Source organism: Halichoeres trimaculatus, unplaced genomic scaffold, assembly GCF_033239565.1.
Source record: "Halichoeres trimaculatus isolate MK-OKI-2021-1 unplaced genomic scaffold, fHalTri1.1 fHalTri1_scaffold_11, whole genome shotgun sequence".
NCBI lineage: Eukaryota > Metazoa > Chordata > Actinopteri > Labriformes > Labridae > Halichoeres > Halichoeres trimaculatus.
Window position 1 is genome coordinate 31,502,408 of NW_027437189.1, and position 14,502 is coordinate 31,516,909.

Below are 14,502 nucleotides of genomic sequence, written 5' to 3' on the forward strand. Positions count from 1 at the left end.
AAAGCTGTGTGTGTTCCTCACCCTGAGGGAATCAATCCCACCACGTCCACGTTATATTTATCATTCAGGTTCACCTGCCAGGAGATGATTGTCGCAATGACAACCTAGAGAAAGAGAGTGAAAGATGTGTTGAATGGTTTAGTTTTTAGTAGCAGCTCTTTGTGTTTAAAACATCCAACCATCCAGTTGAAGTATAAAGAAGCATACAGGTTGTACTTACACCCAGCAGCTCCACAGGAATAGGAATGGGTAGTTTTTTACCCAAATACGTATTGAGCTCCTTCAGCAGAATGAGGCCGACTATAGCCACGATACTGACAACAAGAGTGCCGACGTTTGTTTTAGGTATGAGATAACACACCTCCAGCACAGTCTGTGAGGAGGGACACAGTAAAACCCAAGTGTTACTTGTGTTCAACAAAAGCATGACACAATGAGCAATTGCTTCATTATGTTGGAGATAAAAGAAAATGTTTTGTCAAATTATTTCTGAATCAGCTTTTCTCTGTGAAATGTGAATCCTGATCAGGGGTCGCTGACCATAGCTGAGTTTTTTCTTACGTATATCAGCGCCAAGGGTCCACTGTATCTCAGCGGGGTGATGCCGAACGTGTACTTCAGCTGGGACACGATGACATGGATGGCAGCTCCTGTGGTGTAACCTCGAACCAGCGGCTCTGATAGGTAGGTCACTACAAAACCAAACTTGACGAGGCCGAGTAAAACCTGAGGACGTGACACAGAAAATGTAAAAAACACATGGGGTGAAGAACAGTTTACACACTTTAAGAGTTCATGGTTTGATTATCAGATAAGATTTCCTCCGGATGACAGAATTGTCTTGGTTCGGATTTCAGTGTGTCTGGCTGATATCTCCACATAGATGAAGGAACACCACCTTCAGCTAAATCTGTCCAAACTGAGCTCATTGTCCTTCCTGCTTGTCCCTCAGTTCAACCACAGATCAAGGTCTTGCTTGATTCCAATCAACATGTGCCACAAACTGCCAGAAATCTGGGTGTCCTGATTGATGACCAGCTGACCTTTAAGGTTCATGTGGCCTCGATTGCTTGATCTTGTGGATATGCCTCTGTTACATCAGGAGGATCAGACCCTACCTGACACAACAGGCCACACAGCTTCTAGTACAGGCCCTTGTGTGGTCGACAACTGCAGCTCTCTTCTAGCAGGCCTTCCTGTGTGTAAATTTAAAGCTCTGCAGATTACCCAGAATGCAGCACTACGTCTGGTTTTTAACCAGCCCAAAACAGCACATGTCACTCCGCTGTTAATCTCTCTTTACTGACTTCCAGTTGCTCCAATCAAATTCAAAGCTCTTCTTCTATTTTACAAAACATTGACAAGAACAGCTCCTGCCTACCTGGGGTCCCTCATCCAGGTCTACACTCCTTCTGGTCCACTACACTCTGCTTGTGAAGGACACCAGCCCAGCGTGGCTCCAAATCTCTAGCCAGACTCTTCTCCTCTGTCATGCCTGAATGGTGGAATGAATTACCTACCTCTTTACGATCCACAGAGTCCCTTTCTACTTTAAGAGATTTTTGAACACTCATCTGTTCTGGGAACACTTAAGCACTTAATTTGACTCTTTTCCTCTTTGTCCTCAGGGGTAGAATGGGTCAGAAGGTCTAAGACTCAGCTCTTTGTGAATTTTCAACATTAATTACTAAATGTTGTTGAAGTATATTGTTGCAGAAATTAATTGTGGTTTGTTGGCTAGATTATTTTACACTAGTAAAAAACAAAAAAATCCTGCACTTAATGGCAGCACCTGCAGCTTAATAACTTGTAGCACTAACTAGGTTTTCCCTCTGTCTGAATTCTTGCTTGTGTTGTACGTCGCTTTGGACAAAAGCGTCTGCTAAATGAAACTGTAGAACTATAATATCAACAATACCTGGTTAGAATGCATTCAACAGATTAACCAATGACAGAAGAAGCCTTGGAAGTGTGACCACTACAGCTCACACGCATGGCAGAAAACAAAAACAAAACTGTAACAGAGCCAAGTGGGAAATGAAAAATGAAATCAGGTGTGGCTCTATTTGCTAATGTTCTCTAATTGTCTTTGCTGCCTTATAAAAAAACACGCCATGATGGCCAGCTGACAACTTTGATCACCTTCCATATTTGTCTTTCTTCAGAAGTCTAGTTTGATTACTTTTTTGAGATCTCATTTCCATGAAATCCTCAAACGTTAAATGTGTTTTTTGTCTTCCACAATTGAGGATGAACTTGGTCTGTGTTTTTGTTACATTTGGTTTGGTCTGTTACGGTTTCACACCGTTATTATTGCAAACGGACTAACACACCTTTCTTCACTGCAAAAACCAAAATCTAATCAAGTGTTTTTCCTTATTTTCAGTAGAAAATGCCCTTTTAAACTTAATATAAGCCACATTCACCTGACCAGTGGAGAAAAATGTCTTGTTTCTAATTATTTAAAGACAAAAATGAGGTCTGAATTGCTGTAACAAGTAAAAAAAAATCTCCCAATGGAACAAGAGAAAAGTTACTTGTTTTAAAACATTGTTCTAGTTTTAAGCAAATTTTCCTTGTTCCATTGGCAGATTTTTTATACTTGTTACAAGCAATTCAGACCTCATTTTTGTCCTTAATTAAGTCAAAACAAGAACTTTTTTCCAGACTGACCAGGTTAATGTGGCTCATATCAAGTAAAACAATAAAATTTCACTTAAAATAAGACAAAAACACTTGATAAGAGTTTTTTTTTGCAGCGTTGACAAACCTACATGATCTTGTCATCAACTATGTGCTTTGAGTGTCTCTGTAGTTAACCATGATTACCTCTGACAAGGAGGTTATGTTTCTGGGAGAGTTTGTCTGTTTGTTTGTGAACATTATAACTCAAAAAGTAAACAACGGTTCTTGATAAAATCTTCAGGAAATGTTAAAAATGGGATAAGGAAGAAGTGATTAAATTTGGGAGTTGATCTGGATCACCGTCTGGCTCCAGGACTTTCTTAAAGGATTTTTTATCATTGTGAGATAGGGCCGTTTTCACCATATGTGTGTATAACTTCACGATAAATGGTCGGATCGCTTTGCAAAACAATACAAGACAAGGTCAACATAATTTCTGACAGATGTTAAAGTACGACCCAGATCCTGGCAATATTCTGGATACTAAGATCCAGAATATGAAATATGTACTGGGTCATCATAATTTTCAACACTGTCAGGAAACAAGTTATCATACAAACCTGCAACTAACACCAAATTGTAGCAGACAGTCTGCTGAAAGGGAGTATGACATTATATTAATATGTTTGCCGTAGGTCTGTGCTCTCTGAGTGCTTTTCTAGTTGGTCATTTGACCAGCATGGTATTTTCAAAAAGTTAATGAGGGGGGATAACTGTACACTTGAAAATACCAGGCTATGTGTGTACAAGGCCTCACTGACACACAGACAAAATTAACGAGTAAAAGAGCATTTCCAAGCTCGGGAAAAAACAGGGATTCAGAGTAATCTGAGTAGAGCTAGACTGTTAAATCTATCATCAGAATCATCAGTGGTGCCGCTCTGTCAACAGTTTGTCAACTCTGTGTAGTTTCTCACAGAAATTACGTAACAAGATAAACCTTCATATCTGTGGCTTCAATATAAGCTGGGAGTTGTTTTTGTAGCTGCGCCACTCTCTGTTTGTCCTGCTTTGTGGTGAACTGTTTGTATGTTTTGGATTAATTAACGATGAGTTGATTTTTTCCACCTGGTGAAAGATGAAGAATGTGGTGACTTTTCTTTCTGCTCAGTACTTCCTACCTCTCCGCTCTCATTTCCGTCCTCGCCCTTATCTCCAACACCTCCTTCTGTTCCTCCTGCCATTCTCCACCTCTCCACCAGATGGCCTCAGTCTTCCCCTCCTCACACCTGCCCTTTCTTTTTAGTCACACCCCAACCCACCAGCTCACTTTTTGGTTGTGGTGTTGTGGAATGGTGCAGCAGAGTATGATCATAATGTGTGTTGTTGTCCATGACTTTGAAAAAATAATCCCAAATGATTGGCCAAACCAGAGTATTCACACAATCCTACAATTTACCTGAAATAATCCAGATAATAAAGTGACAGTTGCCGCCACTCGCACTCTCTCAGCATCCCTGGCGACGACATCTAATTCCTCGGTGCCGTTGATCGGTATCATAAAGTCGGAGTCTGGGGCTAATCGTTCTGACACCCCTCCAATCATCACACTCAATACGGCGTACGTTCCTGGAGGAGGGAGACAGAAACACACAGTTAACACACAGTTAACACACAGTTAACACATAACCACTGAGTGGATATTCCAGGGGGCATTTTCCTCAACCTCAACTGAGCAGACTTTCTCCTCATTGCTCTGATTTGTTCCTGTCTGAACATTTCTCTCTGACAATGAGCAGGCATTTTGTAACCATACTGTTATTTCAAAGCTACTTATGGTTTCACATGAGTTGGATGATGAATACTGCTGTTGATCCACCACTCAGAAAAGACTGACTAAAAAAGTGTTGTAAATTAGCACCTGTGCTATATCACTTTAAACAATGCATCTGGTTTTTCCAATGTAATTGTTAAGTCCACATCAAATAAACAATAAAATAAAAAAGTTGTGCTGAAACCACAACATTAACTTATCGTCAATACAATGAATGAGGATGTCTACATCTGTTCTGAGTTAGGTCAGCATAGTATTTGAGGCAACATATTGTCACTTTGCTGGAAAGAAATGCTAAGTTATCTTTAACATCTTCAACATTAGCTAAAGTCAGCCTAGCGTTAGCTCCTAGCTGCGTTGTTCATCATGTCTCTTTGTTCGCTGGGAGTTCATTGGCCTGTTTTGTTCTAGTTTTTGTTCTTTGGTGATCGTACATCATTGTTAGCTGTTTCCCAAAAAGGCTGTAGTTAAGCTAACGTTAGCTTCTGGAGCTTAGTAACGTTAGCTTATCTGTAATAGCTGAGATAACAAAGGTTAGCAAAAGTTGTGCTCAATAATTCATTGTAAATAGACTCTTGGTAAAGAAGGTAAAAAGGGGGTTATATTTTCCTCATATTCTAAGTCAAAAACCTTAACTTCAGATGTGATGGTGATGACAACGAGGCATAGTTTATTAAGTTAGCTCTGGGGCCTGTAAATTTAATCTATAACTGAAGCTTTTTATCGACCTTCTCAAGAATAAAACGATTCATATATCCCTCCAATGTCGACTTTAGAGCCTTTTGGTAACTTCTAAATAATCTGTGATCTTTCTGTCTCCAAAAATCATCTGTGAAATATCACCTTCTATAACACCTGCCATAGCACCTGTCACTGAATATTCATCACTTGTATGAGTGAGTGAAGGGGGGCGTGGCTTAGCCACAGGTCAACCAGTCAGCCCTCCAGAGGCCTGTTAGGGTCAGACCTTGATGTTTTATCCCTTACCTCCAAGGTGTCATAAGCTAGTTAGGAGATCTGACAACGTTATCTGACTTGGTCTTGTGATGATATTGTGCTGTTATTTTGGAACACGCAATTTTAAAAATATTACACATGAATTTAGGGGTATCTAAATCCTAACAATATGCAGCAGTTTGAAAATCTCTTCACATTTAGTATGGGCGTCCAGCATTGTTACTTTATATCCACTTTTAAAATATGGGAAAGCATGATACCTCTCTTTAAGGTGTTTGGTTAAATCCTCATCAAAGTGAGTGTGCTGCAGGTATTTTTCAGTTTGTTAGACACCGGTAGTTATCCCTCCCCAAGACATGATAAGTCACTCTCCCCATCATGTGCATGATGCACAGGACTGTAACTGCAATGATATATTAAGACTCCAGATACCTCTAATGTTCACCTATAACATTTGTTCTCCTCACATTCAAAAGGTGTCTTACAGTCATTCGAGGTTTGTACAGTGAGGAGTTTGGAGAGAAGAATCAAGAGGGACTCATGATACCCAAGAAAGATACGTACCAATCGAGATGTGCTTGGATGTGCCAAAGATAAAATAGAGCAGGACCGGGTAGAAGGAGGAGTACAGACCAAAGACTGGAGGAACTGATGCAAGCAGAGCATAGGCCATACCTGCAAGAAAACCAAGAAAACAGCAGACACAAAGTCACAAACAACACAACAACAACGCAGTTTGCTGATCAATAAACACACTCTCTCTTCCCCTCTACTCCTGAATCACCCTACTGTGTATGTCCTCAACATCCATCCTCACCCTGCGGCAGCTGCATGATGCCCACACTGATCCCAGAGACCAGGTCACCCAGTGCGTTTTGTTTGAGGGAGTACCGAGGCAGCCATGACAGCACAGGAACACTATCAAACAGGCACCTCTTCAGCCTGGGCCCAGAGCACCTGAGTGTGTGTCACAGAGATGGAGGTGAAGAGGAGACACAAGAAAGAGTTACTTTTTGTTTGCAATAGGTTTACAGTTTTTGTGTTTGGCCCACTGAAGGTGCTTTTCAACCAGAACGTGCAGGAACTTTTCTTTTTGGTATAACATTCTTAGGAACAACATAGGGCCAATGTCTGTGTTTCTTCCACAGTTCATGGACCCTGGTAGATTATGGCCAGTGGGAAAAAAAAATAAAAGTAATTGTACTAATCCGCTACACCAGTAGAGGGCAGTAAGACAATGATAAAGGCCATCCACACCTAAAACAGTCTCAACCTGCAAAACACTGGACAACGGACTGTCTGCCTAAAGTATGATGACAGAAAATCAGTCCAGAGATCAACTGGTGAGTTGGCTTACCAAAACATGTGATACATCTTTCTCAAACAGTTTTAAGTTATCATTAAGTACTTATTTGCTAAAAAATATTTTGACACATTGATCCAGTGGGGAAAATAAGTATTGAACGTGTCAACTTTTTTCTCGTCATGTTTATTTCCAAAGCTGCAATTCAAACAAAATTCCTACCAGACATTGATATTAACTCAAATAATCCACACATGAAAAGAAATCACAACGTTCAGGTTCATAAGTAATGATAATGTAGAATTAAGTACAATAACACAGGAAAAAAGTATTGAACACGCTAACTGAGACTCATCTAGTACTTAGTGGAGAAGCCTTTGTTTGCAATGACAGCTTCCAGACACTTCTATGTTTTCACTAATCACCCACACTGCTCAGGTGTGATTTCGGTCCATTCCTCTGCACAGATTGCCTTTAAATCTGGAATATTCTTTGGTGCCCTCTGGTGAACACTTTTCTTTCGTTCTATCCACAAATGTTCAGTTGGATTTAAGTCAGGTGATTGACTAGGCCATTCTAACAGATTGATTTTCTTTGTTTGAAACCATTTGAGAGTCAACTTTGTCTTGTGCTTTGGATCGTTGTCCAGCTGGAAGGTCCAGCCACGTCTCATCTTCATCATCCTGGTGGAGTAAAGCAGATTCATATCAAGAATTTCCCTATGCATGGCTCCATTCATTGCTCCATCAATTATATGAAGTTTGCCAATACCATGAGATGAGAAACAACCCCATGCCATGATGCTTCCACCTCCAAACTTCACTGTTGGTGAAGTGTTTTTTGGGTGATATGCAGTGGCATTTCTCCTCCAAACATGGTATGTAGTATGACAGCCCAAAAGTTCAATTTTGGTCTTATCTGAGCAGACAACATTCTCCCAGTATTCTACAGGCTTGTCAAGATGTTGTTTCGCAAACTTTAAACCAGTTTCAACATGCCTTTTCTTGAGGAATGGAGTCTTGCGAGCTGAGCGTCCACAGAGGCCATGGCGGTGGAGTGCATTGCCTATTGTTTTCTCTGTAACAATTGTACCTGCTGCCTCCAAGTCTTTCTGGAGCACTTTCAGGGTGGTCCTTGGCTCGTTGAGTATTCTTCTGACTATCTTTCTGACTCCCTGGTCAGAAATCTTGCAAGGAGCTACTGTGCGTGGCCTGTTGATGGTAAGGTGGTGTTTCTTCCACTTGCGAATAATGGCTCCAACAGCGCTGACTGGAATATTCAGGTGCTTTGATATGAGTCTGTAACCAGTTCCATTCTGATGCTGAGCAACAATCAGGTTGTGAATATCTTCAGAGAGCTCTTTGCCTTAACTCATCATGAGGTGTGTCATATTTAACTGCTTGGTGAAAAAATGACCTTTTTTATAGGACCATCAATTTGCTCTAGCCCAGCTGATGTTGGTTTGCACAAATCGGAAGTTCAAGTAATCATTACTGACAGATTTCAGGTGGTATGGTGCATTTCCTTGCTGAAGTATACAGCCTTTCCATGGTGTGTTCAATACTTTTTTCCTGTGTTATCGCACATAATTCCACATAATCATTATTTATGGACCTGAATGTTTGAGTAAGTGCCAATGACTGGTCAAAGATTTCATTTGAATTGTGGCTTTGGAAATAAATTTGATGAGAAAAAAGTTGACGCGTTCAATACTTATTTTCTCCACTGTAGATATGAAAAAATAAACAAGGATATATTCCTGAGGACTTCTTCTGTGTTTAACAGCTGCTAATGATTCAGTACACTGACATGTTCAGCTGAAGGTCTCCAGTTTACAGGGTCACTCTTTAAACTGGAACACCGGGAGCTGACAGAGACACATTCTATCAGGCTTAAATAGGACCACTGTATATGAAGTACTAAACCAAGACCATCACAGCTGTGTGTGATGAAGATGTGAATGAAGGCTGAAATAAACCCGCTAATGTTCTTGAACATCTGGAAAGTATTACCCCTAGATAAGGCTGTTTTTCTGAGAAAGGCTGTTTTTTCTGCCACCCTAGAACTAAATTTTGACCCCAGTTCCTGCTGTCTAAGAGCTTGTAAGTCCTCAAAAAGTCCGTGGTTCTTGGGGGAAAAAACCCCAAACTCCTTAACATGAAGTTAACTTGTTTACAGACGTCTTACAGTTAATAAATGATCTTTTATCCTCAGTCTGGAAAGTGTTGATTTCTGCTTGGGCTCAGCGAATCAACAAATATGTAACAGAAGTGATTTAAAGTGTTTCCCAGCAAATGTCATTGTTTAATCATCGACAGAACTCACATTTAGAAACTGTGACTTGCTATTCATATTGCACTTCAGCTGATGTTATAAAGTGATTCAGAGATTTATCACGTCACTTCACGTCTTGGATAAAACATATCCCTTTAGATAAGCTTTGTTTACATAATAACCTCTGTACAACTTCAGTAGGAAGGTGATAAGCAGATAAAGGCGGGATTATTACACAATTTATTGATGTCTTCATGTGATGTACTGAAGGAAAGGTGTTCCTTTGATTATCTGTTTTATGTAATCAAGGATCATGAGTTCAGAACTTTCAAAATACAGCATGTTACTTTAAGAAACATCTACAGCACAGAGCCTGAGCTGAATTGATAAATATGAGAACACATGGATGGACATTCTTGCAGTTTCATTTATGTATGATGAAAAATAAGTATATGAGACAGAAATATTAGAGTAAACAGTATACAGAGGGAGATCTGTATGTGTTTCTTTACCTCACAGACTTTCTGAGCTTCTCAGACAAGGAGGTTTTTGTTTCAGACTTCTCAGCCAACTCCTCCACCTCCTCTTCATCCAGGATGTTCCTGTGCACGTTGTAGCCCAGTCTCCTCCGCTCTGCCATGGCTGAAGCTAGCTGGAACATAACCAGACAAAAAAAGTCTCTATTTCACATGTTGGAGAGGGGAATTATTTGCAAAAATATATTTCTTATACATTCATACCTTTCTTCAAAAATTGTGCTATTGAGACTTCATGTGCTTCTATCTTCTTTCAAGACAAAATATATATATATATATATATATATATATATATATATATATATATATATATATATATATATATATATAGATAGATAGATAGATAGATAGATAGATAGATAGATAGATAGATAGATAGATAGATAGATAGATAGATAGATAGATAGATAGATAACTTGGACGAGCTAAATGAAAGTCAATCTCACAACCCTACCCTTTAAATTCCTGATTTAAAAAAGTGACAAAAGTATTTATTTTTTCTTGACAGGAACGTTTAAAGGGTTAAATTTAAACAGACTTCACATCCCTTACATTTAAAAAGTGAAAGTTAAAAGGTTAAAAGGAGAGGTAGTTACCTTATATGGTCCAGCTGTTGTCTGAGTAGGTGTTTGAAGGTAAACGTTTGTTTTTCTGTTGGTCACTTTTACTAAAAGTCCAGCACCTTAAAGTTAGGTTTGTGTCAGTTGTTTCTCTACATTCAGCAAAAGTGGATCCAGCTTGCAGTCCTCTCTCTGTCAAAGATTATCAGAAAATTCCCTTGGTAAAATAATGATAAAAAAAAGTATTTTCAATCATGAGATGTCACATCCATGTTGAGGACAGTTTAATCCTTTTTGTTTGGGCTTAAAATCTTCTGTTGAGTTTCCAACCAGATCCAAGCTGCTCCAACACCTGTGGCAGCTTTAGTTAAAGATAACAAAGGTTTAATTTAAAAAAGGACAAAAAATAAAACATAAACTCAGAAAAATATCCCTTGATGTGTTTTGTTTGCTCTGTCTCCACTGTGTCCCAGCTGTGAAATGCTGACACAGTCTGTCTGAGGGGTGGCTTCACTTCCTCACCTTCAGACCTTGAAAGAGGATGCAGATAAGAAGTTGGACATTGTTGTGGAGGGACAGGTCAAAGTAATAACTTCTTGTTTCATGATTTACAGAGTGAGTCGGTAAATTTCCAGGTTTTTTAGTATCTGATAATAATGTTTCTTTTTGAGAATTTGTTGAAAATAAATGCCAGTTGGACTTTGAGGTGTAAACAGCACGCTTTACACTCACATTAAATAACAGTATTGCTATAAACAGCAGCACGGTTAATGATTGATTTTATACAAGTTAAAGCTTCAGATGTCTTAATCCTGTGTGTGTGTGATAAGATTAGGAAGCTGTTTCAGCCCAGTCAGGGTAATTCTTGTTCATTTATGACTGACCCTGGAGGAGAGTGAAAGACGTGCAGATACTGGATAACCAAGAAGGACAAACCGCATGCTTTTTTCAGGACACACAGACAGGTCTAAACATTTATTTACAGCTATTGTTCTTCCAAAGTGAACTTTCAACTTCTACTTCCCCTCTCTTCAGCTGCATCCAGAAGCAGGAATTTTAAAATACATATAAGATGTTTAAAGCAAACTCACCACAGGATTATTCTGACAACCTCATGGTTTAAAACTTTTACCAATATGTTGTGTCAGAATGTGTGTGTGTACTGGTGTTACATGTAATACTCTTGGTGCCCCAGCAGGTGGCCTGTGTTCTTGTGTGTATAATAATGAATATTGGCAAGAATCTCACAATGCGCAACACGCCAATATCACAATGTATCGCAATATTGTGATAAAGTGAGAGTAAAGTATATCTGTTCCTTTGTCATTAATAGGAGTACAAAATGAAGAGACAGTTACACAGCTGGCTTATCCATTCAGAATACTTTTGATCCACCTGCACTCCTGGTTTGTCATCGCCAAGCAGAGCCTTTGGTGATATACTGTATACTCTCCCGGTGTCTCCGCCTCATCCTCCTTACAATAATGTACTCCATCTTTTTAGATCACGTTAAAAATAAAGACTAAAACAGAGAAATATGGGAAATCACAGGTAAATCCTGAGTGACATACATTTGTTTTGTCTCTTTTTACTTCGTCTTTTCTCTCCCTCTTTTCTTTGATTTAAATGAAATGAGAGAAGCCAAATATTTACTCAGTATCAGATGTTAAGGCTGTTTATTGTTTAATCGTAAGATGTGCATCAAACTTCCAGCTGCCGTCAGGTTAACTTTCCATTATGACAAATGGCTTTAATCTGACATCAGATGTGACGGGACAGTTAATATAGATATAAATGTATATGCTGGTTCAGACAGTTACATTAAATAGTGATTGCTGTGATTGTTTATTGCATTAAAATGTGCCTGACACTCTGGAAACCTGCCTCTGAGGCTTTGTTGACATGTGCACACATGTGCACCTGTCACCAAATTACAGCTGCAGAGGGTGGTCTACCAAATTGTCAAACTGGCAGCGCACGGCGGTGCACCGCACGAAATCAACGCTGCATGGGGTGCGCCAGGCTTGCGCCCCCTGCGCTGCGCCATGAAAATAGAGCCCTCCATGTTAAAATACATCTACCATTTAAAGTATAGAATGATCATGTCTTTATTAGTGGGCAAACCAACAAAATCAGCAAGGGATCAAATACTTTTTACTCTCACTGTATACACTCACTGGCCACTTTAGTAGGCACACCAGTCCAACTGCTCATTAAAGCAAATTTCTAACCAGCCAATCACATGGCAGCAACTCAATGCATTTAGGCATGTAGACATGGTCAAGACGATCTGCTGCAGTTCAAAACGAGCATCAGAATGAGGGAGAAAGGTGATTTAAGAGACTTTGAACGTGGCATGGTTGTTGGTGCCAGACGGGCTGGTCTGAGTATTTCAGAAACTGCTGATCTACTGGGATTTTAACCAGCAACCATCTCTAGGGTTTACAGAGAATGGTCCCAAAAAGAGAAAATATCCAGTGAGCAGCAGTTCTGTGGGTCAAAATGCCTTGTTGATGCCAGAGGTCAGAGGAGAATGGACAGACTGGTTGGAGCTGATAGAAAAGCAACAGTAACTCAAATAACCACTGGTTACAAATGAGGTCTGCAGAAGAGCATCTCTGAACACACAACACGTCCAACCTTGAGGCAGATGGGCTACAGCAGCAGAAGACCACACCGGGTGACCCTCCTGTCAGCTAAGAACAGGAAACTGAGGCTACAATTCACACAGCAACACCAAAACTGGACAATAGAAGATTGGAAAAACGTTTCCTGGTCTGATGAGTCTGGATTTCTGCTCCACATTCAGATGGTAGGGTCAGAATTTGAATTTAAAATGTCAATATTGTATTAGAGATCAAAGTGTCAGGATATAATGCTGTTTGAATATTTTTTTAAGTATTTGAACACAGAAATAAGTACCACACAAGATCCAAAATTCTATGAACGAAGGGATAGTTGTTAAAGTTAAAAAAAAAATAAAAAATCAAGTCTGAATGTTGTGGACCCTTTAGATCCAAATGGAAAGTCATCACTTTTTCTATTTTTAGTTTCAGTTAAAACAAAATGATCTTCTGTCGGTGTCATTGCAGTTTAAACTTTAAGAGGTGTCATAAATTTCTTTCCTCTCTTTTTTAATCACCTTATTCCCATTTTAAATGTTTTTGGTATATTAGCATCTGTATTGTAGTGTGGGTTACCTGTTTGAGTAAGGTTTTATGTTTTGTATCTTTCTAAACCTTTAATGTTGATGTTGTATTAATAAGGAAAGGAAAGTAAACCGCACTGCACAAGTATTTTGTTTTTTATATGTGCTTTTTGTTTTATATGATCTGAGCAAATAAATAGCACTTAAAGTCAACTAGAAAATTAAATGACCACAGTTATAATATTTGGATGCAGGATGATTAAATGATGTAACATGTAGAAAAACCATGAAAATGCTGTAAACCACACTTATCTCTAACAGTACTGACAGCAGAGCTACCTCAGGATTAATCGTATCCTGGTTGTTAGCCTGGTCTGGAGCAGGCTAGCTGCACAGAATAAATCACCATGGTTACTTGTCCAGGATAAATTTGGCCTGCATTATTGCAACCAACTTGAGGCTAAGTTCATCCAGGATAGCCAATATTTACCGTCTTAATACCTTATCCTGGTTTTGTGCAATACCCCTTTAGTGAAATGTTTTCATTGACATCAGAAAAAAAGAGGACGAAGTGTAAGCTGTACATAGCTGATGATGAAGCACCTTGGTTGCTAACAGGATAACTTTGTCTGATGAAATCTGTATTCAGTTTTAGAGTCCTACATTTTAACTTTTTTTTGCCAAAAAAGAATGGAAACAAAAACTCATAAATCTGCATTAAAAACAGATGTGACTCTGAAGTGGAACTCACTGCATGGGCTCAAAAACACTTCCAGACCATTGTATGTGAAAACAGTTTGTTGTAATGTAAGTTAAACTGTACCTCGTAAAGACACACTTCATCATGTGCGCTGTTTGTGAGGCGCACTGATTTTTATGCATTCATGCAGACTCAGACACACACTCACACACAGACGTAAACAGACACAACTTTTTCTTTACGTCATCTTCTTTAAAACCATCGTTGTTTCCAAGAAGGGAAACTGAACCATATCACACACCATGCACAGGATATAAACCAGAGCTCAGCTCTGCTCTCCAGGACATGCCTCCTGAGCTACTGTGAATGAGAACTGATTGGTATCTTTCCCATCTCCTGATGTAGCAAAGCTAGAATGTTTTCCCTCCTTTCTTTCTGTTATCAGGTCAGACTGAGTCTGTATAATTTACCATAGAAGAAAATACCATCTCAGCCGACCACCCACTGAGCCTTTCTGCAGGAGAATGCTCATGACCCAGAGGTCCAAAACAAACGTCTGTCTGTC

The 14,502-nt window shown here is 39.4% G+C and overlaps 1 protein-coding gene across 1 annotated transcript in view; it reads right to left on the reverse strand.

Annotated features, from left to right (window-relative positions):
• slc26a6.2 (solute carrier family 26 member 6, tandem duplicate 2) overlaps window positions 1–10,259 on the reverse strand; it is a 38,358-nt gene extending 28,099 nt beyond the window's left edge. Inside the window, exons 1-8 of the mRNA XM_074681034.1 lie at window positions 10,126–10,259; window positions 9,506–9,641; window positions 6,234–6,373; window positions 5,981–6,091; window positions 4,085–4,254; window positions 562–726; window positions 221–373; window positions 22–104 (exon numbers count right to left, since the gene is read on the reverse strand). Of these exons, the coding sequence (XP_074537135.1) occupies window positions 22–104; window positions 221–373; window positions 562–726; window positions 4,085–4,254; window positions 5,981–6,091; window positions 6,234–6,373; window positions 9,506–9,633 (950 nt within the window). The 5' untranslated portion in view covers window positions 9,634–9,641; window positions 10,126–10,259. The remainder of the gene's footprint in view (window positions 1–21; window positions 105–220; window positions 374–561; window positions 727–4,084; window positions 4,255–5,980; window positions 6,092–6,233; window positions 6,374–9,505; window positions 9,642–10,125) is intronic.
• Window positions 10,260–14,502: the final 4,243 nt, after the last annotated feature.